The 25,105-nt window shown below is 34.3% G+C and overlaps 1 protein-coding gene across 1 annotated transcript in view; it reads left to right on the plus strand.

The window, feature by feature from the left end:
- Nucleotides 1-25,105, plus strand: part of CDK14 (cyclin dependent kinase 14) — a 522,742-nt gene that overhangs the window by 234,950 nt on the left and 262,687 nt on the right. The window contains exon 7 of the mRNA XM_045564652.1: nt 14,854-14,916. Within this exon, the coding sequence (XP_045420608.1) occupies nt 14,854-14,916 (63 nt within the window). The remainder of the gene's footprint in view (nt 1-14,853; nt 14,917-25,105) is intronic.

Consider the following 25,105-nt stretch of genomic DNA (forward strand, 5'->3'; position numbering starts at 1 on the left):
TGAATGAGGTCACGCCTTTCCCCAGGCATCCTGTATCTGGTGACTGTGAAATGTGAAGGTATAAAGGTCCTGTCATTTCTCCCCACCATAGGCCAACTCTGGTGATAGGTTGGTTGGCTGAGGATTTATTGGCCAGCATTGCAGTTTGACTTCTGTTGTCCAGTCTTGCTTCCTTCTCTTTCTCCTACATTTCAGCTAATAAACATATTTTATTCTTTTTACATAGTACACATACTGTATTTCATCCTCCACCTGGAGAGTCCAACCTATGCCAAAGAGTAATGAAGATTAATTTATAAACACAGCTTAAAAGAGATTTGTTATCTTTTAGGGAAGTCACTGTCAGAATAAAGTGTTCTGATTTAAGTATCCTAGTGTACAAGACATTATGTTAATATACCAGGAAGTCAGATTTTCAGAGTTCAGAAGGAAAAAGCTAACATAGTATAGCAAGAATTTCTAGAAAAGTTAACTTTAGATGAGAAGTAATTGAGTGAGTTGGTGAAATTGTAACATTCTTTTAAAATTACTGAATTCTTGACAAAGGGTTCTTTTAAAATTCAATACAAATATATACATATACGTATGTATTTAATATTCTTACTATATTCTTCCTGCATTATCAGTGAAGAAAAAAGATGAATAGGGTTTGCCTAATGTGGAAGACTGTGTCACTATTCTCAGTTATTTGTGTTCCACTCCCTGCAGGAAGAGTATATCACCTTTCCCTATTGAAGTTGGTCATGGCCATCTGACTTGCTTTGGCCAATGAATGGTGAGCAAAAGTTGTTTGTTATTGCAGCAAACCTGGCCTATGCTGACTGATGTATGCCAAATTGCTTACTATCCAGTCACCTCAGAGAGAGTCAATGCTACCATTTTTTATCTTTGAAGACTTCTTTTATGATTTATACTCTCATGTTTTATCTGTTATATATGTATGTATTTTGTTTATGTGTATACTACACTCATATACTACATACTTTATTAAATCTTCTGTACTCACAGAAGTTAATGCTATTATCATTCCAAACCATTTACTAAGGTTATGCATCAATGGTTATCCATATTTTGAAATTCATGCACCCTTCCTATTAACATAAACATTCCATGCTCATCTTTGATGCCATTTTAAATTTTGGGTAAATTTTAAATTCTTAATAAAATAAATTCAAGTAATGATAATTTCAAAATATTTTATTAAGCTGTTGATTCTGCCTTTTTAACATTTAAAAACCACAGCTTTTCTCAATGAGGGCACTAAGGCAGCTTGCTTATCACAAGCTTTTGTGTCATAGGTAGTGTCAAGGGTCAAGCACAAGTGTGGTCATCTTCCTTGCCATATATGGTTTCTGCTGTGTTTTCTATCACTATATTAATAGTGATAGAAATCATTATTAGCACCTTCATATGTTGATTATGATAATTACATGCCAAGCCTACTAATTTGTTTTCAAGTAAATACTGAGAAATATTTTACCCAAATTCTCAAGTATGATTTTCTGAAGTTATTTTTGGTAATTGACTCAAATTTGAACAGCAATAACTTCTTTTTAAATTTTGCTAAGACTGACTGTCAAATGGTATTTTTAGCTCCAGCATCAGGAAAGCATTACCTGAATTCATCCCAGACGGACTAGGTGGGATTTTATCTTTCCCTTGAAATTTTTTTTCAGTAACCTTTTTCTGGCAAGTCACACAAAGTCAAGAGAATGAAGGGATATTTTTAGCTCTGATTCACTGACTGCCTAACTAGATTTTGGCATAAAAGCTTAAAACTTATAATGAGAAGTAATGATATTGGTCCTTGTTTCTTAAAGTTTCACAGTTCTTATTCAGAACATCAACTATATCTGCCAAATATACCAGGCTCCTGGGAAAGTTATTGTCTTTGAAAGTTTGTAAGTGTCTAATTATTAGGAAAAATATAAAACAGTTCTTTTTTCCAGGGTATCTTTAATACCCATTCGCAGCAGGGGATTAGCACATTTTCTTTATCCATGGACTGAACAAAGCTAGTAGAACAAAAGAAGAGAGAGTGAAGACTTGATCTTTGGCAAATTTTTTTTTATGACAGGCAAGTCAGCAATTTGACTTTTGGCCATAGATGCTGACAAATAGTTTGGAATTTCTGCTCCATTTTAACTTTTGGCAATACTCAGAATACAAGACTTCATGAGACTTTTTTTCCCCTCTGTGATCTGCGGTCTTTTTATTGTTTGCTATTAAGAGGTACTTGAAGGAAAATGTTTACAATTCTGTGGATTCTTAACAGTATATTCTACTACTTCTCAATTTCTTGTGCTTCAGAGTATTGTACTCTGTAGGTGAAACTTGAATTTTAAAAGATAATGTTGATGTGATCCTTTTAGTCATTGAGTTTGAGAAATCTAAATTACTTTTGCTCCTTTATGTACACTATATTGAAATAACTAAAGAAATAAATTTTTTTTTAAATTACAGAGATCTTACCTAAAAGTACTTACGTTTCAGGTTTGCCACAAGAATAGCAGTATAAATTGCTTCTTTCATCATGCATAGCAAACAGATATTTCATATACTTCACTGTTTGCCATGATCTGATAACTTTGTTATTCTATATTTTGTATATTACCACCAGCCAGGAAAATTTAGATAAACTCTACATTTGTAATATAAATTTATTTTTCAAACAGTTTCTTCAATTTAAGGGAGTTTTGATTTGCCCTATCGTGGAGTCTGTAGCCCACAAGTCTTGCCCCATAAAATAATCAGATATTCATGACCATGTTTAAGAATTGCACAGTGTTTTGCATTGTAAAATCTTAACAACATTGCTTCTAATACACCCTTCTGTATTTTCTTGGAATGAAACCTCCTAAAATTGTTACTGCTGGGACAAATGTTATGAAAGTTATAAATGTTTCATTTTAGTTAAGAGGAAGAATATATATTGACATATATTTGATTGTCATTATTTTCCCCATAGTCATCAGTAAGCTCCTAAATTGTGAATACTTTCTTACTCATCTTTATACATTTTATAATACTTCACCCATTATATGAGCTTGAAAGTAGATGATAATTTTTTGTTAGTATGCCAAAAAATTTGGGGTGACAAAATTAGCAAATTATGATTATTTCATATTTTCCTTTTGGTTATGTGTTCCAGAATTACTAGTTTTTACGTTAAACATAACATGTACCTGATGCTCATTCCATATGATTCATAGAGTTTTCTGAGCCACACATCTAGTATGATCATTCCCTATGTGGATGTTACTCTTACCTCTTGGAACCAAGATTATTAAGAAAGGCTCTATTATTCAGTTGTATAGTAAGAACAAGTTATTTCAGGATGGCCACATTTGATTCTTCTCTTTTCCCTCTCTCTCTATCTTTTCTCTCCTCTTCTTTAGTTCTGTCTTTCTAACTCTTTTCATTCATGTTGTTTTCACCCTGTAATTTTGGGATCTTTCACATTTCTGGTGGGGTGGCTCCAGAAAGTGTTTTCAGAGTTAAGATGTTCCTAAGAACTATTCCAGTTCCTTTTTTCTTTCTTTTGTTTCAAGATTTGAGTCCAAAATATTTTGTGTGAACCACTTTGTTAACCTTTTAAAAACATTTCTGAGAATGTTTGATGATCAGAACATTTCATTCTTTTACCCGTTGGCTTTTTATTTTTCCTCTAAAAAATTGGCTTGGCTTCAAAATAGCATGAACATATTTTTAAAGTGGTTATTTGACTCTGTTAAAATTTGTTATATGATTTAGCTTGTGAATGGTTTGCCAGAGGGCATATATATCATACTATGTAGCCCTTTTGTCTGGTTTTTGAAGAGAGGACATTTTGCTCAATCTTTTAATGGTGGAATAGCATGTGGTTATGTATTAGTAGAATGTAATGCTTCTAGAAGATTTCCCCGAATTTTTGAAACTTCCCAAAACTATACATTGAATTTATTTAATTTAAAAAAGAAAATTATTTAGACTTTCTGTAAGTTTTAAAGGTAAATAAATTATATATAGATAGGGATATAAAAATATGTTTGGGTTTAAAAATTAGCTCCTACAAGACTGAAACTACTTCAGATGCTTGAAATTTTGGAGCATGAATGTCTGCCTTCCTTTTATCAGAGAAGAATGGTTTGCAGCTGCCTTACTGCCTGGGCAGAGCTATATAATCTGTCTATCATGATGGCATTGCCAGAAGCCATATAGTAAGTTTTTTGTTTTAATGGAAGAGATTTTTCAGGTTGCTGGTTTTACATGATGGTGATGTGTTTGGAAATGCTTCCTGTTCCAGTCGTCAGCCCCAGGCTGCCCGTGCATTTTGGATTCAGAAATGACAAGTGAAACCATTTAGGCAGAATTATGGGACAGCTAAGACACATATAGGTTATTATGACCAAAAAGGAGAATGAGATTACATGATATGATTAAAAAGAAATGGCTAATTTAATTAGGAATAAACTATTGCACTGTGATTTCCACGGGAGAATTTTTGTGAAGCATAAGCTACTGCGAGTGTTACTTACCTTTATCCTCCTTAGGGAATATGTGTGTAGTTTACTGGTAGAATTTCAAACATTTCCTAAGTGGCTTAAAACCTGGTAGAAATGAAATAAACCAGAAAAAGACTTTGTAATATGTCAAATAAGTCCGTGCAAGAACAGTGGAATATTTGAGAATAACATGTGTTTGGGTGATGTGGAATAAATGGAAGACCATATTGTCTCTGTTGTCATACCACGTCTTATACAATATGAGGCACAATAATCTAGTTGTAATTAGAATCTCTATTTCAGAGAGGAGACACAGCACTTTTGTACTAGTTAATGAATGTCTTGTTTTTTGTTGTTACAGATGATAGGAAATATTAATGCATTAGCATTAAACCTAAATAATGTTTGATAAAATATTTGCAAAGTTTAATTTTGTAATCATTGTTTTAAAAATAGGCCTCTCTGATACATAGTGGGTACAAACTTCCTTTATGAAACATCCTGAATGCTGTGATTTTGTTTTAAAGGATACATTGGTTAAAGTTTTTTTTCCCCCCATCTTTTCTGATTAATGAATGCTTTCCATGTTTTGGAACTCACGACAATATAATTTCATTAATTAGGATTTGAGAGTGAATTAGATGAGCACTATAAAGCTTAACAGGCAAAGGTGTAATCTCAAAGTCAATTTAATCTTGTGGACTGCATATAATAGAGCAGGCTGAACCTAACTGCTCAGTAATTTGATGTTTTAATTCTTACAGGAATGTAGGCTGATTAAAACAGCGATTATACCTAGAGGAAGATGGCATTAATTGCTGTAGAAGAAAGGAAGGTTCAACTTTTATAAGTTTTATAAGTTTTCTTCAGTTGCCTCCAGTGGTAACAATTCTCCAATAAATTACAATTAGCTACAGGTGAAATAGATTAAAAACTAAAAGGATAGTGCATTAATCTGCAGTTCATGACTACTCTTAAGTGTGGTTTTAGTAAGAATGTGTGTGGTGTGTGTGTTGTGTCCCAGACATGGGACGATGTTAATGAAGGTGACACTGGCCAGTGGGAGAGTAAGTGTCAAGGCAGTCACATTTGCTGCCTTGGTCATACTAACAGTTACTGTCATTGCCATAAATTTTGGGACCATATGGGGTACCATAGGAGAGTGGAAATTATTTCCGTTTTCCTTCTGAAAATTGTGAATTTCTTGGTATGCTCTCTTACCATCAAGAGTACTAAAGGTTCTTTATACTGGGTCATTTACCTAGAGGAGGATGGGGTGTCTAGAATCAAAGTTGGATATGGGCCTTTTAAACAGTCAAGGATCAGTCAGAGAAAGGAGAGCTCTGTATTTTTATGCTTCCAATTTTCACATGCTATCAACTAGTTTTTAAAAATCCCATCTTTTTCAGTCATGTTTCCACTTAATTTTTTTGTTTTGTGAATCAAGCTTTTAATTTCAAAATAAAATTATAACTGAACTGTGGTGTTTAAACATAAAATAAGTATTCCTATTAAAGAATAAAGAGTTTCGGAATTATCTTCCATAATCTTTCCCTATTCTTATGCTTGTGAGACAGGTTTTTTTAGTGTTATTAAAAACTATACCAAGCTTGAATATACTGACTCTTCCTCTTACTGTCAGTGGAAAATTAAATGAAACAGAAATTAAGGATGTAGAGGCTATATTTAACGTAATTTCAAAATGAGGATTTCTGTTGGTTATCTCCACAGAATGGCTTCCTTATTTTTAGCCTATATGTGAAAAAATAGGGCTGTGCTATTTTCAATATCATATTTTGGCAGTGCTTCTGAAGAACATCAAAATTAGCTGACAAATATTGTGGACACCGTGTTTAACATTATAGAAGAATGGAAACAAATACTTGTTGTCAGGAAGGGACTTTATTGGATTCCTACTTGATGAGAAGAGTCCAGACTGAAAGCCAATGTTAATGCAAAAGCAGAATTACTTTGAGGAACTTGATATCTTGTGAATAGGAGGTTTGATCATTTGAAGAGTCAACAAATGGAAAACCTCACTTCATGTATAATAAATTAGACAAAATAAAGAGAAACATAAGCACATACTGAATGGTGAAGTCCACTTAACAATTGACCTTTAATTGTTTCTGCCCTGGAAACTGGGCAAAATTTCAAGTCTGTGAAGCTGTCTGAGTTTCAGATAGCCTTCTTACCAGTGGCTTTAGGTGGAAGGCTATTGCTTCTTTCCCCTGACCCAGGGTCAGATTTTAAAAAGGGTAAGGAGATAGGCCGGGCGCGGTGGCTCACGCCTGTAATCCTAGCACTCTGGGAGGCCGAGGCGGGCGGATCGTTGGAGCTCAGGAGTTCGAGACCAGCCTGAGCAAGAGCGAGACCCCGTCTCTACTAAAAATAGAAAGAAATTATATGGACAGCTAAAAATATATATAGAAAAAATTAGCCGGGCATGGTGGCGCATGCCTGTAGTCCCAGCTACTCGGGGGGCTGAGGCAGGAGGATCGCTTAAGCCCAGGAGTTTGAGGTTGCTGTGAGCTAGGCTGATGCCACGGCACTCACTCTAGCCTGGGCAACAGAGTGAGACTCTGTCTCAAAAAAAAAAAAAATAAAAATAAAAAGGGTAAGGAGATGGAGAGGGGAAAATATGCAAAGGTGAATGTCATAGTCCAGCTTGTTCCTCATCTTTTCCTTTGGCTGGCCTCTTTGTCCTGGTCCCCGTCTGAGGAATTGTTCTCCACTCAGGCTTGTTTTAAAATTGTCATTGTATGCATAATTTATCTCTCTAGTTTTCTGTCATGTCTTTCCTATTAAGCCTCATGCCTGTGTGCAACACACGACTAATATTAGTCATTGTAGTTCTTGGGTCTGCACATAATGGAAATCAACTGGGATTCACCTGTTTTTATTTATTTATTTATTTATTTATTTATTTATTTATTTATTTATTTATTTATTTATTTATTTATTTATTTCAGCTCATCATGGGGGTACATAAGTTCAGGTCATATACATTGTCCATGTCCCGCCCATCCCCCCGAGTCAGAGTCCCAGGCGCGTCCGTTCTCATTCTCCAGACAGTGCGCCTGGCACTCATCATATAGTCATACCTCCATCACCAACCCCCCCCCCACCTCCCCGGGTCTGCACCTTCAAGCATGACCATTCCCCAGAGGGTGCGCAACGCACTCGTCATGTAGGCATACACCCATCCCCTCCCCCCACCCCCATCCCAGTCTGATATCCAATTGGTATTCTTCCCTGATGTACATTTAGGTGATGATCAGGGAAACCAGTTTTCTGGTGAGTACATGTGATGCTTGTTTTTCCATTCTTTGGATACTTCACTTAATATAATGGGTTCCAGCTCTCTCCAGGAGAACCAAAGAGATGTCGTATCATCGTTATTTCTTATAGCTGAGTAGTACTTCATGGTATACATATACCACAGTTTACTAATCCATTTGTGGATTGATGGGCACTTGGGTTGTTTCCACATCTTTGCGATTGTGAATTGTGCTACTATAAACATTCGGGTACAGGTGTCTTTGTTAAAGAATGACTTTTGTTCTTCTGGGTATATGCCCAATAATGGGATTGCTGGATCAAATGGTAAGTCTACTTGAATCTGTTTAAGGTATCTCCGTATTGCTTTCCATAGGGGTTGCACTAGTTTGCATTCCCACCAGCAGTGTATGAGTGTTCCTGTCTCTCCGCATCCATGCCAACATGTGTTGTTTTGGGATTTTTTGATAAAGGCCATTCTCACCAGAGTTAAGTGGTATCTCATTGTGGTTTTGATTTGCATTTCCCTGATGATTAGGGATGTTGAGCATTTTTTGATACGTTTTTTGGCCATTCTTATGTCTTCTTTTGAAAAATTTCTATTCATGTCCTTTGCCCATTTTTTGATAGGATTGTTTGATTTTTTCTTGCTGATTTTCCTGAGTTCTAAATAGATTCTTGTTATCAGTCTTTTATCTGATGTGTAGTATGTGAAAATTTTTTCCCATTCTGTAGGCTGTCTGTTTATTTTGATGACTGTTTCTTTGGCTGGAGATTCACCTGTTTGAAAGTGCTTATGAGTAAAAAGTCTTTTCAATTTTCTGTGGTCTTTCCATGTCCTGTCTTTTTTACAAAAAGATGTTTCTGTCTTGCCTTCTAAATTGATCCAGTCAGAGAGAAATGCAATCAATGTGGAAAAACCCAAATTCTAAACCTTGCAAGCTCTTTTATGGAAAGCACTTCTTTTGCCTCCAGGGGGTTGTGATTTCAGATACTGCCCTCATATCCCTTCCCCCATAAATATTCCTGCACCTATGTAAATAAACAAATAAATGCTACCTGATGGGTAATCAACAGTGAGGAAAGAGGATCCTGATTTTGAAAGGAATGTATTCTAGCGTGGGGATGGAGCCTTTAGAGAGAGCCTTTCTGCTCTCCCTCCAACTTCTGCTTGGTCTGTAATCTAGACATAGCTTCCTTTAAACCCACCCACTTCACAGAAGGTTGACGTGCTATTCCCAGGCATTCAGGTATAACCCTGCCAGATGTTAGCGCTTCTAATGGCATCATCATGAAGCACAGCAGAGGTGGTGGAGTGGATAAGAGGGAGGTGTGGGAAGATGAGGTGAGGCATAGCACAGTGAGGGAAAGAGGAGCTGTTGGCACAGGGCCAGAGTAGAGCTTGGAGGAGAACGATCTTTGATATGCAGTTATCAGGGATCTAGTCTATAAGTGCTCCTTTTGATATTAGAACAAGAAACAGCCAGAGATCAAGACAGATGGATCTGAGATTATCGGTGTGTCATCCTGGGAGAGTGATGTGTTGGTCACGTGCCATAGGGCCTTCTGTTTACAATGTTTATATCGAGAATGACTTTGAAAGTAGGAATGACAAAGAAGTGTCTTCTGGCATCATTAAGTTTGGTTCTGTATTTCTGGACCAGTATAAATCATAAGGGTCACATAATCAAATAACTAGAACTAAGGAGAGAAGTTATAAAGAAAGAAGAGATGTATTGTAATGAAACTTGTAATTTAGGCACATCTGATGCAGTCCCAGGTACAGTACTGTGCATTAAAAAAGAGGTAGGGAAGAGAAACAGTTTTTAATGTAGGTAGAAATTTGTGAAACATGGATGTTAGGGTACAAAGTGTGACCTGTTGTTCCTTGCTCTACGTGATATTCTCCAGACTCTTGCCCCTAGTCACTCAGAGCAATCTGAGGTTAATGATGCATTTGCTAGACATAGTTTCAGTGGTTGTATGTAGAGAGTGGTGGAATGTGAATGAGAATGTCTGGGCATGGAGACAGGAAGAACACATACATGTAAGGATGAAATGCTGCCTCTAGAAGTTCTAGTTTTATGACTGTATTTACCATTCCCATTTTTAATTGCAATCCTTTTAACTATTCCTCCCTATTTATATCCCTAACACACCACAGAAAATCATCATCATCATCATTGTCATCAGAATCATTATCTTCAATTGTATCTACCATGTGCTGGGCAATGTTCTGAAACTGTTATGGATATTTACTCATAAATTTTCACAATAACTATATGAAGTAGGTACACTAGGATTATCCTCATTACACAGATGACGATAATGCTGATGTACAGAGATCAGTACATCCTGCTAAAGTTTGCACAGCTAGTGACAGCCATGTGTATGGGGGTGCTGTGGGCACATGTACACATCACATTTTCCTGCCCTACATCTAAAGAAATATGGATTTTAAAATTTAAAAGATATGGAAAAATTTTTATTAAATTTTCAAAGATCTCCATTTCTGGAGGTGATCTGATCTTTTTCCTGCAGTTCATGATGCTGTTCTTATTGGACGTACGTTCAGGAGGTCATCGTGTCTACCTTAAGGATCAGGAATGTTTCCCCTGACTCCTAATATGTTTCCCACCCCTGCTCATAGTTTTTGTTGTTTAATTTTAAACAAAAAGCTTGAATACTTTTTTCTTGGATAAGATTAAAATAATTCATAAGTATGTAAAATCCACACAATGTTCTATGAGAGCAGAGACTTTGTCTTATTTATGCAAAATCACCGTTTAATAAATATATGTAATACTATAAAAGTTCTTTTATACTTATGACCATTCTACTTCTTTAATTTGTTAATTTTAGAGGATCACATTAATAGATATTCTTGTGTTGAACTAGTTCTTTATTCCTAAGATTAACCTTGTTTGGTCGAGATGCAATATTGAATTCTAGTACCTACTATCATAATTTTTAGAATTTATACATGGTCATAAAGAGATTGGTTGTTTAGTTCCTTCTGTCCCTTCATTGTATTTGCCTGGTTTGTCATTGTAGCCTTAAAGGAGTAGGAAGCATCTTATTCCCTGGGCTCTGTAGTAATTTGTATACGTTACTTGAAGGTTTGGAGAATTTTCCATTAACACCATCTGATTTTAGTACCGTTTTAGGTATAGCTCCTCAATTCCTATCTCTTATAGAATTAAATTTAGTAATTGATGTTTTATTTAGAAAACATGAGTTTTGATGTAGATACCAAACGCATTGGTTTAAAAGTATTGTAGTACTCTAGTTTACAGTGCTGTATGTTCATAGTATATTTTAAAATCTTATTTTTAGTTATGCTATTTTTCTCATTCTTAATATTGATTGCATCTCAGCCAAACTCCTCACTTAAAAAAAAAAATCACACTTGCCAAAGATTGGTTTGTTTTATTGGGCTTTTCAACAAAGTAGATTTTTGTTTAATTGATCAAACCTGTTGTTTTCTAGTTTTTCTCTTTAATTATTTTCTGCTGTTAACTCCATTGATACCTTCCTTCTATTTTCTTTGAGGATCTCTGTTGTTCGGTATTCTCTAGCCTTACTTTGTTGGTTGTTTTATTTCCAGTCATTCATATGTTAAAATACATGCATTTAAAGATCTAAATTTTCTTGTCAGTAATGCTTTTCACTTTCCATTGCTTTGAAATGTAGTGTATTTATCATTTGTTTTGAACTGATTTAAAAATTTTTAGGTTTTTTAAATATTTATTTACAGGAAAATAGATTTTTTCTTCATTTCTCCTTTTCTCATTCCTTTTCTTCAACTGCTTTTCTTCCTTCCTTTTTTAATTGAACTTAAGACACTACTGAAGAAACATTATTTATTTTATAAACCACTAAGAAACAAAAAAATGTACCTGATATGAGTGCTTTCTTATCATTCAGAATTTTTATTTTATGCTTATTGAAAGAGTTATACAAGTTTTAATTCTGGCACTTAAAAAAGAAATCCTACCTGAAAATTTCAATAAATAGTTTCTAGGTAATAATTAGGGCTCATCATTCACTCTTCTCCCTTGTTTGTTGATGACTCACATAACTGAGTAAACTCTGCAAACAGAGCAAAATAAAAAGTTTGCTGAAACACAGGCAAAGACAACTATATTCCAGTCACGGCTTGGGTTATAGTAAATGAATGTTGTTATTCCAATATCAAAGATGAGAAGAATTATATGTCTTAGGGTTGATGAAATATGGTATATTTTGACGTTAATTTTATTGAGTTGAGAGGAAGGGGTATAATATGATTTCTGTTTTCTGGAAACTTTTGAGATTTTTATCTTTGTCTAATACATTGTCAGTTTTTGTGAGTAGGCTATTTGTGTTCAAAAAGCATGTGTGCCATGAATTTATTTATATATATTTATATTATAATATATGTTTATATATACACACACACTACAAAAGTTAACATGCCATTTAATTGTCTTATTCATATCCCTTATAGACTTAATTTTTTGGCCAATCCCATTTGTTGATTTTTGAAAACGGTGGGGTAAACCCTTCAAGATTTTGTGAAATTTTCAGTTTCTTTTATATTTATCAATTTTTGCTTTATATTTATGTGTCCTATTGCTAGATGTGTATTTTACACGTTTCTTAAATCCTGTTATGCTTGATTTACACTGATATATCTGATTCCTTTTTATTGATATTTACCATTATAAATAACAAAATATAGATAATATAAATACATTATAAAGTAGTATTTTCAGACTATCTTGGTGTTTTGTTATGTATTGTTTCTTGTTTGTTATTTTGAGTTTATATTTGGGAAACAGTATGAATTTGATTATTTTTGTTTTGTAAACTGAAATTTTATGTTGTTAATGAGAATTTTAACACATGGATATGTGATTATTGGTATGGTTGGATGTACTTTCTATTTACCATTTTGTTTGTTGTGTGTGAAGCATTGAACAAATTAACAGATTGACTGTAACACTAGAAAAAAAATTTTTTCCTTGGGGCCATGGTGTTTTATTACAAAAATAGAATAAAAACTTCTAAAACAAAATGATCCTTTCTAATATAATGAACAATTTGTTATTTTTAATTGTTTCCCATGTGTGAGTTATATGCAACTTGAGAAATAGTCCTCACAGCTTCCAAGGTGAAGAGGCGTGATTTACATATGCTTCACGAGGTCCAGGCTCAAAACTAGTGTGAGTTAAATACAACTCACATGGCAGTTAATGTGTTAAATACAGTTCTCGCTCTCGGATGGTATTGTATAATGGACAGTATTTTAAGTAATACCTCTTTTATATATCATATTATAAGTAAAAAAAATACTTTCTCATGTACTGTCTTCAAAGACAAATGTTTTCATGGTTTTTGTTTTGTTTGTTTTTGATTTGTTTTTGTTCTTCACTGAGGGTGGTGTTATTCCTATTTGAAAGAACGAGAAAGTTAATAATACAAAGTTACAAAATGGCAGTGTGGGGTCCAAATTTATTCTTCATTTCATTAAATGCATGAAATAAAATTTCTATAGAGTTACTCAGGAAAAACTCCATGGAACTCATTATAATAATATTAGATTTGTTTTTAATGTGCTGTCTTATACTATGTAAAACTGTTCCTATCTGTATTTATTTAGTTTATTTTTCTCTGTGTCTGACATTTTGCCTGGGCCAGAGAGACAATAATTTTCAAAGAGAACATGGTTTCTGCCCTCATGGAGTTTGATCAATTTAGAAGCTAGATACCTTGGGTATGGTCCAAGATAAAGACAGTTTTGTCTCAGAATGTATCTAGGAGCATTTCTGTTGTCCCATTTTCTTTCCCTTTGCCCTTCATATGGCTAACTTCCTTCATCCTCTACTGGTGTCTTTCACAGAAATAATTTCTTCCAAAGACCTTTCTCAAATCTCTAGACCACATTAGGTTCTCCTTCCTATACCCTTGAGCATTACCCAGTACTATTCTTAAAATAATACCTAGCTGTAATTATCAGCCTTTTTTTCCCCATTAGCATCTGTTTCATTCACTTCTGTGTCCTTAATGCCTAGTGTAGTGCCTGGAACACAATAAGGGCTCAAGAAGTACGTGATGAATGAATGAAGGCTAATTTCTACTCTGTGTCCTGAGCAGTTACTACCTGGCATGTGATAAAAATGCAAAAATGGAATCTGAAGTGTTGTTAAAATGGCTATAGCAAGGTTCTTGAATATATTGTAAAACTTGTAATTCCTCAGTAATTCAAGTCTGATATTGGGGCACAAATGCTCATGTTCATTGGCTTTCACAGAATGATTAAATGTTTCAGTGTTATAAATGTTATACTCTAATAGAAGAAAAATGTGAATAGTAACTGGACATGCTTTTTGAAAATTCTATGTAGTTTATAATATAAACAGAAAAAAGCATTAGGAAAAAATATACAATTGTGGGCAAATTGAGCTCAGCATATTTAAAAGAACAACAGCATAAGATGTTATCTAGGAATATTCTTTTTAACTTATTTGTGGATGCATTTGTCATAATTTATAATTTTGAAAGTGTTCCTATTAATTTCTAAAGTATATTTGCTGAAATGTATTCAGGAGTTCTGAAAACCTGAAAATTATTTTTTTTGTGAATATAGATGTGAAAAATAGGTCTAGAGATTATTTTTACTAGCATAATCTATTTATAGTATTTTCATCTCATATGAAATAGATAACCATAACTTGCATTTGCTGTTGGAAAATACTAGATAATTGAAATTGTAATTGGATTGGTTAATTGTGTGTGTCTTTTTTAGTTAAGGTATATGTATGTATATTCAATGAAGAGGAAATCAGACACTTAGCAAATTATGAACATGTATTCCTTTTAATGGACAGATATGTTTAACATAAAACAGAGCCTTGAGGTAAAAATGATGATTCAATTTGGTAAAAATTGGGAGTAGGGAAGCATATAACTACATACACTAAAAATCCACCCACTTGTCTTGTTTTTGCTTTGCTTAGAAGGTAATGGTGACTTTGAAGTAGAAAAATATTGATTTATCATGTTATAGCCAGAGGGATATTAATACATTTTCCCTTTTTTCTTCTAGCACACTGATTTATGTCAGTACATGGACAAGCACCCTGGGGGGCTGCATCCAGATAATGTGAAGGTAGGAAAAGATCCTTTTAAGCAAAGAGCTAGCATTCCTGATGTGCGTTTTTTTGAGCTGAAGTCTAACATATCTACCATATAACATTTTTAAATTTTCAAAAATTTTTGTGTAAAGAGAAGTAATATTGAAGTGAACCATGGTTATTGCTTTAATTTAGTTGTTGGATACCATGTTTTAACATTAGATATTTTCACTGGAATATTACTGTTTAGATGTTATCTTATTTTATCTTTCATGGAGAAACATTTGCTAACGAGTGAGAACCACTGGAATCATATTTAAACACTATTTTTAGTAGAGAGGGGTTTCAGCATTAGCTTGGATACCATCCTGAATACCAACTGATTTTAATGTAAAGCATCATTATGATCTAGAACAATGCTGTGGTGGGTTCACAGTGCATGCTTTTTCATTTGTGCATACAAGCAGATTCTACTTCCTACTGCTCTTTTTAATTTCTTTTACTAGAAATTTGATTACTATGTGTAAAAAAGAACTAAATTTTCCTAAAATTTGACCTAGCAGCCATCTTGGGACATTGCTCCAAACTTCAAGTTTACAACAGGAAAGTCTTTCTTAGCATGTGTTAGGGAATTAGAAGAGACCAAAGTTGTATCTGATATAGCTTAATGACATGCTTACATTTTGTGATTCAAGTGACTACCTTCTGTGATCCTGAGAACCAATTGAGTATTATCTACATATTTGAAGTAAAATTACTCATCTCCATTTCTTCCCATTTATTATCTATACCACTCTTTGCACCATGACATGTTTTTTCTTTTGTACTTTTTCCTTTGCTTATAGAGGTATATATGCACATGTGGTATTCTGTGTGTTTATTCTTCCTTTGTTAAAATAATATATATTATTTTTCACTTAAAATATGTCATAGATATTCTTTAAAATCAATACATGGCTATTCAGCTCAGTTTTTCTAATAACTGAATATTATTCCATAGTATGAGGAAACCATGATTTTTTATTTTTTTATTTTTAATTATTATGGATACATATAGTTGTATATCTTTATAGGGTACATGTGATATTTTGGTATAGGCATACAATGTGAATTAATCAAGTCAGAGTAATTAGAGTATCCATCATCTCAGGTATTTATTATTTCTTTGTGTTGGGAACATTCAATATCCCCCTTCTAACCATTTGAAGCTATATGATATATTAACTGTGGTCATCCTTCTGTGGCATAGATCACTAGCACTTTTATTCCTCCTATCTAGCTGTAATTTTATATCTTGTAACAAATCTCTCTGTATCTCTCCCTTTCCCCTACACTTTCCAGCCTCCAGTATCTTCTGTTCTACTTTTTACTTCTATGAGATCAACTTTTTTTGGCTTCTATCTGTGAGTGAGAACATGCAGTGTTTAGCTTTCTGTAGCTGGCTTATTTCATTTAACATAATGTCCTTCAGTTCCAAGCACTGCTGCAAATGGCAGTATTTCATTATTTTTTATGGCTATGTAGTATTTGATGGTGTATATATGCCACATTTTCTTTATCCAGTCATCTGTTGTTGGACACCTAGGTTGATTCCATACCTTGGCTATTGTGAGTGGTGCTACAGTAAACATGAAGGTACAGATGTCTGTCTCTTCGATATGATTTCCTTTCCTTTGGATAAATTCTCAGTAGTGGGATTGCCAGGTCATATAGTAGGTCTATTTTTGATTTTTTGAGAAACCTCCATACTGTTCTCTGTAGTAGCTGTACTAGTTTGCATTCCCACCAATGGTGTCTGAGAGTTCCTCTTTCTCTGCATCCTCTCCAGCATTTGTTATTTTTTATCTTTTTTGTTAATAGCCATTTTAACTGGGGTAAGATGTAAATACAGAAATGATTGTGGTTTTGATTTGCATTTCCCTGATGATTAGTGATGTTGAGCATTTTTCATATATTTGTTGGCCATTTGTATGTCTTCTTTTGAGGAATGTCTGTTTGGATCCTTTGCCCATTTTTTCATCTTTTATTTATTTATTTTTTGCTATTCAAAAATCAACACAAAATGGATCAAAGACCCAAGTGTAAGACCCAAAGCAGTAAAACTACTTGAAGAAAACATAGAGGAAAAATAATAGGACATTGGTCTGGGAAAAGATTTCATAAATAAGACCCCAAAAACATAGGCAACAAGAACAAAATAAATATATGGGATTATATCGAACTAAAAAGCTTCTGCACAGCAAAGGAAACAATAGAGTGAAAAGAAAACCTATAGAATGGAAGAAAATATTTGCAAACTACTCATTCAACAGGGGATTAGTATTCAGAATATATAAGGAACTAAACCATATTTTTAAATATTCTTTATTCATGTTCTTAGGGTTGTTTCCAGAATGTTGCTATTATAAATGATTCTGAGCCGATGTTAGTGTAAAACCTTTATACTCTTATGTCTCTTGGATATCTAGCTAATAAATTTTTTTTATTAAGGCAAAAGCACAAAAGGCAAAAGTATTAATGAATTTGACTGGAATATTTGTAAATTACAGAGGATTGTTTTCCTCTACTCTCACTATCATTGACTCTAATCAGTCATTTTAATTTTTGCCATTATGATCAGAAAAAAACATAATGTCTTTTACGTTGGCATTTGCTTGACTGCCAGTGGCTTTGAGTTTGGGGTACACAGTGATGTTTCCTGAGCATTTGTATTTCTGCTTTTATAAGTTGCCTCTTCTTACACAATTTCCATTTTTTTCTGTTGTTTTTATTTTTCATAGTAAGTCATAGGTGTTTTTTAACACTTGTGACATTAACAGTGAGGGTTTTTTATGGTGATCAGTTATATTGTACAATTTAAAAGTGTAGGAGCTTGTGGGAACTCTGACAAAACATTGTTTTTTAAGGAAATAGTAGAATCATTGTGGTACTTATACTCTGTTGATTTTTCCTCTACCTTCTTTTTATTGTGGTTTTTGTTTTACTAATAAATTTCCTTTCTTTAAAATTTTTTGACAATTCATTTTTCTTAAAAATATGTATACATTCACATAGTTTTTCAGAAGTTAGATTAGGGAAGAAATTTTAACGGATGAGAATACTTGTTATACTAATCTTGTCCATGCTCAAGTCCAACTCTAGATATTAGTATCATAACAAGAACATAATTTTATTTTTCTTTACATTAAAAATCTCAAATTTGGGGCCAGGTGTGGTGGCTCATACCTGTAATCCCAACACTTTGGGAGGCTGAGGCAGGAGGATCACTTGAGGCCAAGAGTTCGAGACCAGCCTGAGCAGCATAGTAAGACCCCATCTCTACAAAAATAGAAAAATTAGATAAGCATGGTGGCATTCGCCTTTAGTCCTAGCTACTCAGGAGGCTGAGGCAGGAGGATCACTTACTTGAGCCCAGGCATTTGAGGCTGCAGTGAGCTATGATGACGCCGCTGCATTACTCTACCCCATGCAATAGAGTGAGACCCTATCTCAAAAAAAAAAAAAAAAAACCAAAAAAAAAATTCTCTATTTATACATTCACATATTCTCTCTTTTTAGGATTGATTGGGTTCAAAATCAATAGTACAATACATCCTCCTTCCTGTTTCCACTCCATCCCTGGGAATCTGTAGAGAGTGCAGCTAGCGAGGCTCTGGGGAGCCCAGAAGTCCCCCTGCCACAGTGGAGTCAGCAGGTCCTCTGAGCTAACTTTGACTTCCTGGATTTCAGTTTAATGATAGGATTGAGATTAAAGAACTAACTGAACCTTTTCAAGGAGTCATGACGTCACTGCACTTTTATTATCGCTGTTCAGTTTTCTCCCTGCCCCTCTGTGTGTCATTAGTTATGGGCAAGTGTTAGTGTAAAATTTTGTTGGCAAAACGAAGAACAAAGGCTCATCCCACAAAGCATCGCTGTGTTCTCTGTCCCTAGGCCAGTGTCATTTGTGATTTTTGTCCCATTTTTACTGTACATTCTGCATCTTCCATTACATTTTATTTTTCCTCATTTTCTAGTGGTTATGGGAATGGGTCTCCAGATTGCTGTCTTTCAGTAACTAGGCTGTACTTCTTGAAGCTGTATTTCAGCAGCTCTTATCCAGGCTTCATATACTTTTCTTTCATCTCTGGCTATTCATCATACTTCAAATGCTTAGTGTTTGCTACCCATTCTGAGTCCAGGTTGCACTGTGGCAATAAACAAGGTTTAATACTGAAAGAGTTGGTGCCTCCTAGGATGTAACGAGAAACGTAACGTTGAAAGAGATGTGTAGTCAGTATAGAAATAATGGCACAGGAATTATATGTGACACCTACAGTGAGCCTAAGTATTAGTTATATACGTCAGAGATTATTCCCACTTGGAAGTAGTTTAACATGGTCACAAATTGATGCTCTGCTACAATTTTGTTTCTAAAAGAATGTGATGTGATTTACCTCTTATATTTTTTCATAACTGAAAATATATATTGAAATATAGGTGTCCTTTTCCTCATAGCTAGTGAAATCTTTGATTTCTTGAGAATTTTCCAAAATGTCTTAGATAATCTAAATTCTTGGCATGTTTAAGCAGCGGTCCCTAACTTTTTTGGCACCAGGGACTGGTTTCATGGAAGACAATTTTCTTCACGAATCTCAGGGGTGGCGGGTGGGGTGTTGTGGGGGGTGTGGTATGGAGCTCAGGGAGTGATACATGGCCCATTTCCAAATAGGCCACAGACCAGTACTGGGCTGCGGCCTTGGGGTTAGAGACCACAGCTTTTAAGGATACAAGAAAACCTCAATAATCACCTAAAAGGTCTTCAAACAGGCTTTCACAATAAAGTCACCTGTGAAACTTTAAAACTACATATATCAAGTTTAAAAGTCAACATAGTAATGGAATTTGTAGCCAGAGCAATCAGGCAAGAGAAAGAAATGAAAGGCATCCGAATTGGAAAAGAGGAAGTCATGATTGGCTTTCCTTACAGAAGATGTGATCCTATATGTAGAAAAACCTAAAGACTCCAGCAAAAACCTCTTAAAACTGATACATGAATTCAGTAAAGTTGTATAATACACAAAATCAGTGTACAAAAACCAGTAGCATTTTTATACACCAATAATGAAGTGTCTCAAAAGGAAATCAAGAAAGCACCTCATTTACAATAACTATAAAAAAATAAAATAAAATACTCAGGAATAAATTTAACCAAGGATATGAAAGGCTTATATAAAGTAATTACAAAAAACTGATGAAAAAAATTGAAGAGTACACAAATGAATGGAAAAACTTTCTAGATCATGAATCAGAAAAATTAATATTGTTAAAATGACCATATTACCCACAACAATCTACAGATTCAGTGCAATTCTTTTCAAAATACCAATTACATTCTTCACAGAAATAGAAAAACAATCTTAAAATTCATTTGGAACCACTGAAGAACCTGGATAGCCAAAACAATACTGAGCAAAAAGAACAAAGCTAGAGGCATCACACTGACTATAAAATATACTACAAAGCTCTAGCAACTAAAACAGCATAATATTGGTATAAAAACACATATAGATCAATGGAATAAAATATAGAACTCAGAAATAAACCCACATATTTATTTTGACAAAGGCACCAAGAACTTACGTTGAGGAAAGGACACCCTCTTCAATAAATGATGCTGGGAAACCTGGAAATCCATACGCAGAAGAATGGAACATGACCCCTGTCTCTCACCATGTACAAAGATCAATCCAAAATTGCTTAAACGTAAAACCCAAAACTGTAAAACAATGAAAGCAAACAGGGGAAACGTTCCAGGACATTGGTCTAGGCAAAGATTTTATGGCTAAGACCTCAAAAGCATAGGCAACAAAACCAAAAATAGACAAATGGAACTATATTAAACTAAAAAGCTTCTGCACAGCAAAAGAAACACTATACACTGTTGAACAGGAGAAAATATTTTCCAACTATTCATCTGACAGGGGACTAATATCCAGAATATACAAAGGAACTCAACTCAATAGCAAAAAACTCAAATAATCCTGTTACTAATAAAAAGTGGGTAAAGGATCCAAATGGACATTTCTCAAAAGAAGACATACAAATAGTCAACAGGTATATTTAAAAAAATGCTCAACATCACTAATTATCAGGGAAATGCAAGTCAAAACCACAGTGAGATACATCTTACCCCAGTTAGAATGGCTGTCATCACAAAGACAAAAAATAACAAATGCTGGGGAGAATGTAGAAAAGAGGGAACTCTTATACACTGTTTGGACTGATATCCTGATATCAGTATGGCAGTTTCTCAAAAAACTAAAAATAGAACTACCATTTCATCTGGCAGCGCCACTACTAGATGTCTACTCAGAGGAAAAGACATCATTATATTAAAAAAAAAATACCTACGCTTGTATGTTCACAATAGCCAAGATATGGAATCAACTTAAGTGTCCATCATTGGATTAATGGATAAAGAAAAAGTGGTATTTGTATACAGTGGAATATTATTCAGCCATAAAAAATAATGAAATCCTGTTATTTGCAGCAACATGGTTGGAATTGGAAGTCATTATGTTAAGTGAAATAAGCCAGACACAGAAAAGAAAGATATATTGTATGTTCTCACTCATATAATGGAACTACAAAAGTTGATCCTGTGGAGGTAAAGAGTAGAATGATAGTTACCAGAGGCTGGAGTGGGTGGGAGAAGAAAGCTTGGTTAATGAGTACAAACATACAGTTAGATAGAAGGAATAAGTTCTAGTGTTTGATAGCAGAATAGGGCAACTATAGTTAACAACAGTACATTGCATATTTCAAAATAACTAAAAGAGATGAAATGTGCCCAACACAAAGAAATGATAAATGTTTGAGGTGATAGATATTGTAAATAACCTGATTCGATCATTAAGATTGTATGACTGTATCAAAATACCATATATCCCCATACATATGTACGAATATTATGTATCGATAAAAAATTATACTAAAGAAAGGTCTTAAAAAAAAAAAAAAGGAAACGTGGGCATATATTCAGACCCTGGGATGGGAGCCCAGGCACCTCCCATGACCCACAGTGTCCCCTTTCTGTTCCTGTGGCCCCACACAGCTAACTCCCCAGCTTGGAGGACACGTACACTTGCTAGCGATCCTGGCCTCTTGCTCTTCCACAGCCCTGCAGCCTGCTGGCCTCCCCTGCTCCTCACTGTTCCATCAGGGGCTGGGGCATGACTTGGAATAAGAGGGGAGCTGGGCAGGTTGGGGAGGGAAAGTGGAGATCGTGCAAGACAGGGCCAGGACCGGGGTGCTTCGGAAAACAGATGTCATGCCTCAAACTAGATTGTAAGAGTATCCTGTGAAGAATCTCATCAGTCCAAGAGATCGGACCTCAGGAATCCAGGTGATTTTACAGGGAAGACTCCAGTCGACAAATAACTTGGATGAAGCCAAATTGCTTGCATTGATTGGATAGAGTAAGATAGGGGAGGAAACTTTTAAAAAATACACCATTAATAATCTCTGAGAGGTAAAAGAAAGTATATCCCTAAGACAAGAATGCTGTATTATTTTTAAGAAGCAGAAGTTAGTAAAAAAAAAAAGGGCTCTTGGAAATTTAAAATGTAACAAATTAAAAATGACAATAAAATAATTGAAGATGAAGAAATTTGCCAGAAAATAGAGCAAAAGTACAAAGAGGAAAAGTGGGAAAGTATCACAGAATTAGAGACCCTGTCCATGGGATTCAATATCTGAATAATTGGAGAGAAAAAGAAAGGAGGGAATCATTAAAGTAATAGTCATTAAACTATACTTTTTTCACATACAAAGGGTGTGAATTTTTAGATTAATGCCTAGAACATTTAATAAAATACACTGACAATAATGGCCATTATTGCAAAATTTCAGAATATTTGTTCAAAGAAAAATTTTACAAAAAGTAAACAGGATTTACTACATAAGATCAAGAGTTACGATGGCATTAGACTTTTCAGCAACAACACTGGACGGGAAATGGCAATGGGACAACTGAAAATTCAGACATGAAAGTATTTCCCACCCAGAATTCTATACAAACTGTCAATGAAGTGTGACAGTAAAAGAATTATTTTCAGGTGTGCGAGGAATTGAAACTTTTGCCTATCTTACATCCTTTCTCAGGAAGCTACTTGAGGATGTACTCCACTAAAACTCAGGAAACATAGCATAGCAAAGAAGAGAAGATAAAGAAACGAGGTAACAGAGTGCACCTCGGAAGAGAGGTGAAGGAAATCCTCTGGGTAGTGATGAAGAGAATCCTAGGATGACAATTATGCCTCAGTCTGGGAAAGTAACCCACTTGTCCATACAGGTCAGAAGTCCCTAGGAGAGATTTCATAAAGACAATAACATTGTTAGATAGGGTGCCTACAATGTTCGAGTAGATTTACAAGATGGGAATAGAGTTTGGAGTTGAGTTAGTTATAAACACAAAGAAAATGAAAACAAAGGAAAACAAACCAACAAACAGAAGAAAGAACTAGATTATACCAACACCAGGAAAAACAAATTTTTGTGTGGAGTTGGGAGGGGAAGGGATTCACAGTAAACTTTGTGGCTCATCTGTAAATAACATTTACATGATCACAATAATTTAAGCATTGAATTTTGATATAATAAAAAGTAAAACAAACAAAAAATACCTCTTTAAGTGATTCTGCTATAGGCAAGCCCATTCCAGCACCAGCATCCCAGAGCAGTGGTCCATTCCAGCCTCCACATTTCATAGAAAATAAACATCAGGATCGTTGAAATGATGGAACGTGATAAAGGGCTTTTGGGCTCTTTGTCCAATGTTCTTTGCCCTATAGCACATGATTAATACATTAAATTACTGTAATTAGCTTGCTGATTTGTGGCTTTATAAGCACTCATTCCCATAGGTTTGTCATCATTTTTATATTGAAGATAATAGTGATACTTTCTCTGAGGGTATGGAAAGTTAAAAAATAGATGCAGCTGAGTAATGCCTTCTGTTTTGGTGTCTGAATTGCAGTGCATGGAAGCAGACAACCCTTATTATCATGTTGGTTTCCATGGGAGGGCACTCACCTAATTATGCACTGGCTTTTCCTCCCTGTTTGTCTAACTCCTCCACGGTTACTTTTGGGATCTGCATTGCAGGTGAAATTATTCTCAAAGAATTCTGACTATGACATAAGGACAGATGTCCCCTGGGTATTTCTATTTGATGTATTAACATATTTTTTTATGTGGTGATATTTATTGTCACTTAAATTTATGAATACAAAATGAGGAACATAAGAGTAATATTTACTAAATTAACAGCTGTTCATAATGCTGTGCTAAATATTAATTTAAAAAAACAGTTGATCTTTCCGTCATTTTAGATTGTTGAAAAAGCAAATGACAAAAAAATTTTAAAAATAAACAGTTGAGCTAAAATAAGAAACTGTAATAGTTCTTTATAAATTTCAAGAGATGTGAAAACCAGGTGAGGTAATCTGTTACCTTTAAAAGAGCATGCTCTTTTAATAACTTTGAAGCTGCGTGTTTGCTTAAATATTTCACAAATCATCAAATGTTCACAATGTAATAAATACTGAATTTTTATTATAGTGAACAAAAGGAAAAGCACAGTAATAAAATTGTTTTGCTTCAAAATTTGGCAATTTTGACTTTTAGTTTCGTCGCTGTGCAGCATGAAAATATGTAGAAACATTGTAAACATTTACCTTGTTTTCTAAAAATGTACATATTTTTCTTTGTTTATATTGCATATGTACTTGTTTATTCTAAAAATGTGGGTATCATGCACTTAAGAATTGAGGAGAGTGTTCCTTAGTTAGATTTGAGTAGAATTTTAGGCATTACAATGATAATGAATCATTTAAGAATGAAGGGGAACAAAGAACAACTGGAGCAGCTCATAGCTCCTGATCATAGAAAAACATGGAATATTCTAAGGCAATTTTGTAATAATTCCCTGCAAAACATCTGTGAAACTTTTATCTTTCTTCATGTATATTCTTTGTAAGCACTAGAATAGACTCATAAAAAAATGTCAATGTTAACTAAATTTCTAGAATCACTTTGCTACTTTAATTGCCTACAGAATGTATCTATCATCAATATAGCATTCTGAAATAAATATTCACTATTAACTAATGGTTTGTTTCTAAGTATAATATCAATTTTTGACAAATGGGTAATTTTAGCAATTAATTAGAGGGCAATTTA

This window comes from Lemur catta, chromosome 11 (genome assembly GCF_020740605.2).
Source record: "Lemur catta isolate mLemCat1 chromosome 11, mLemCat1.pri, whole genome shotgun sequence".
NCBI lineage: Eukaryota > Metazoa > Chordata > Mammalia > Primates > Lemuridae > Lemur > Lemur catta.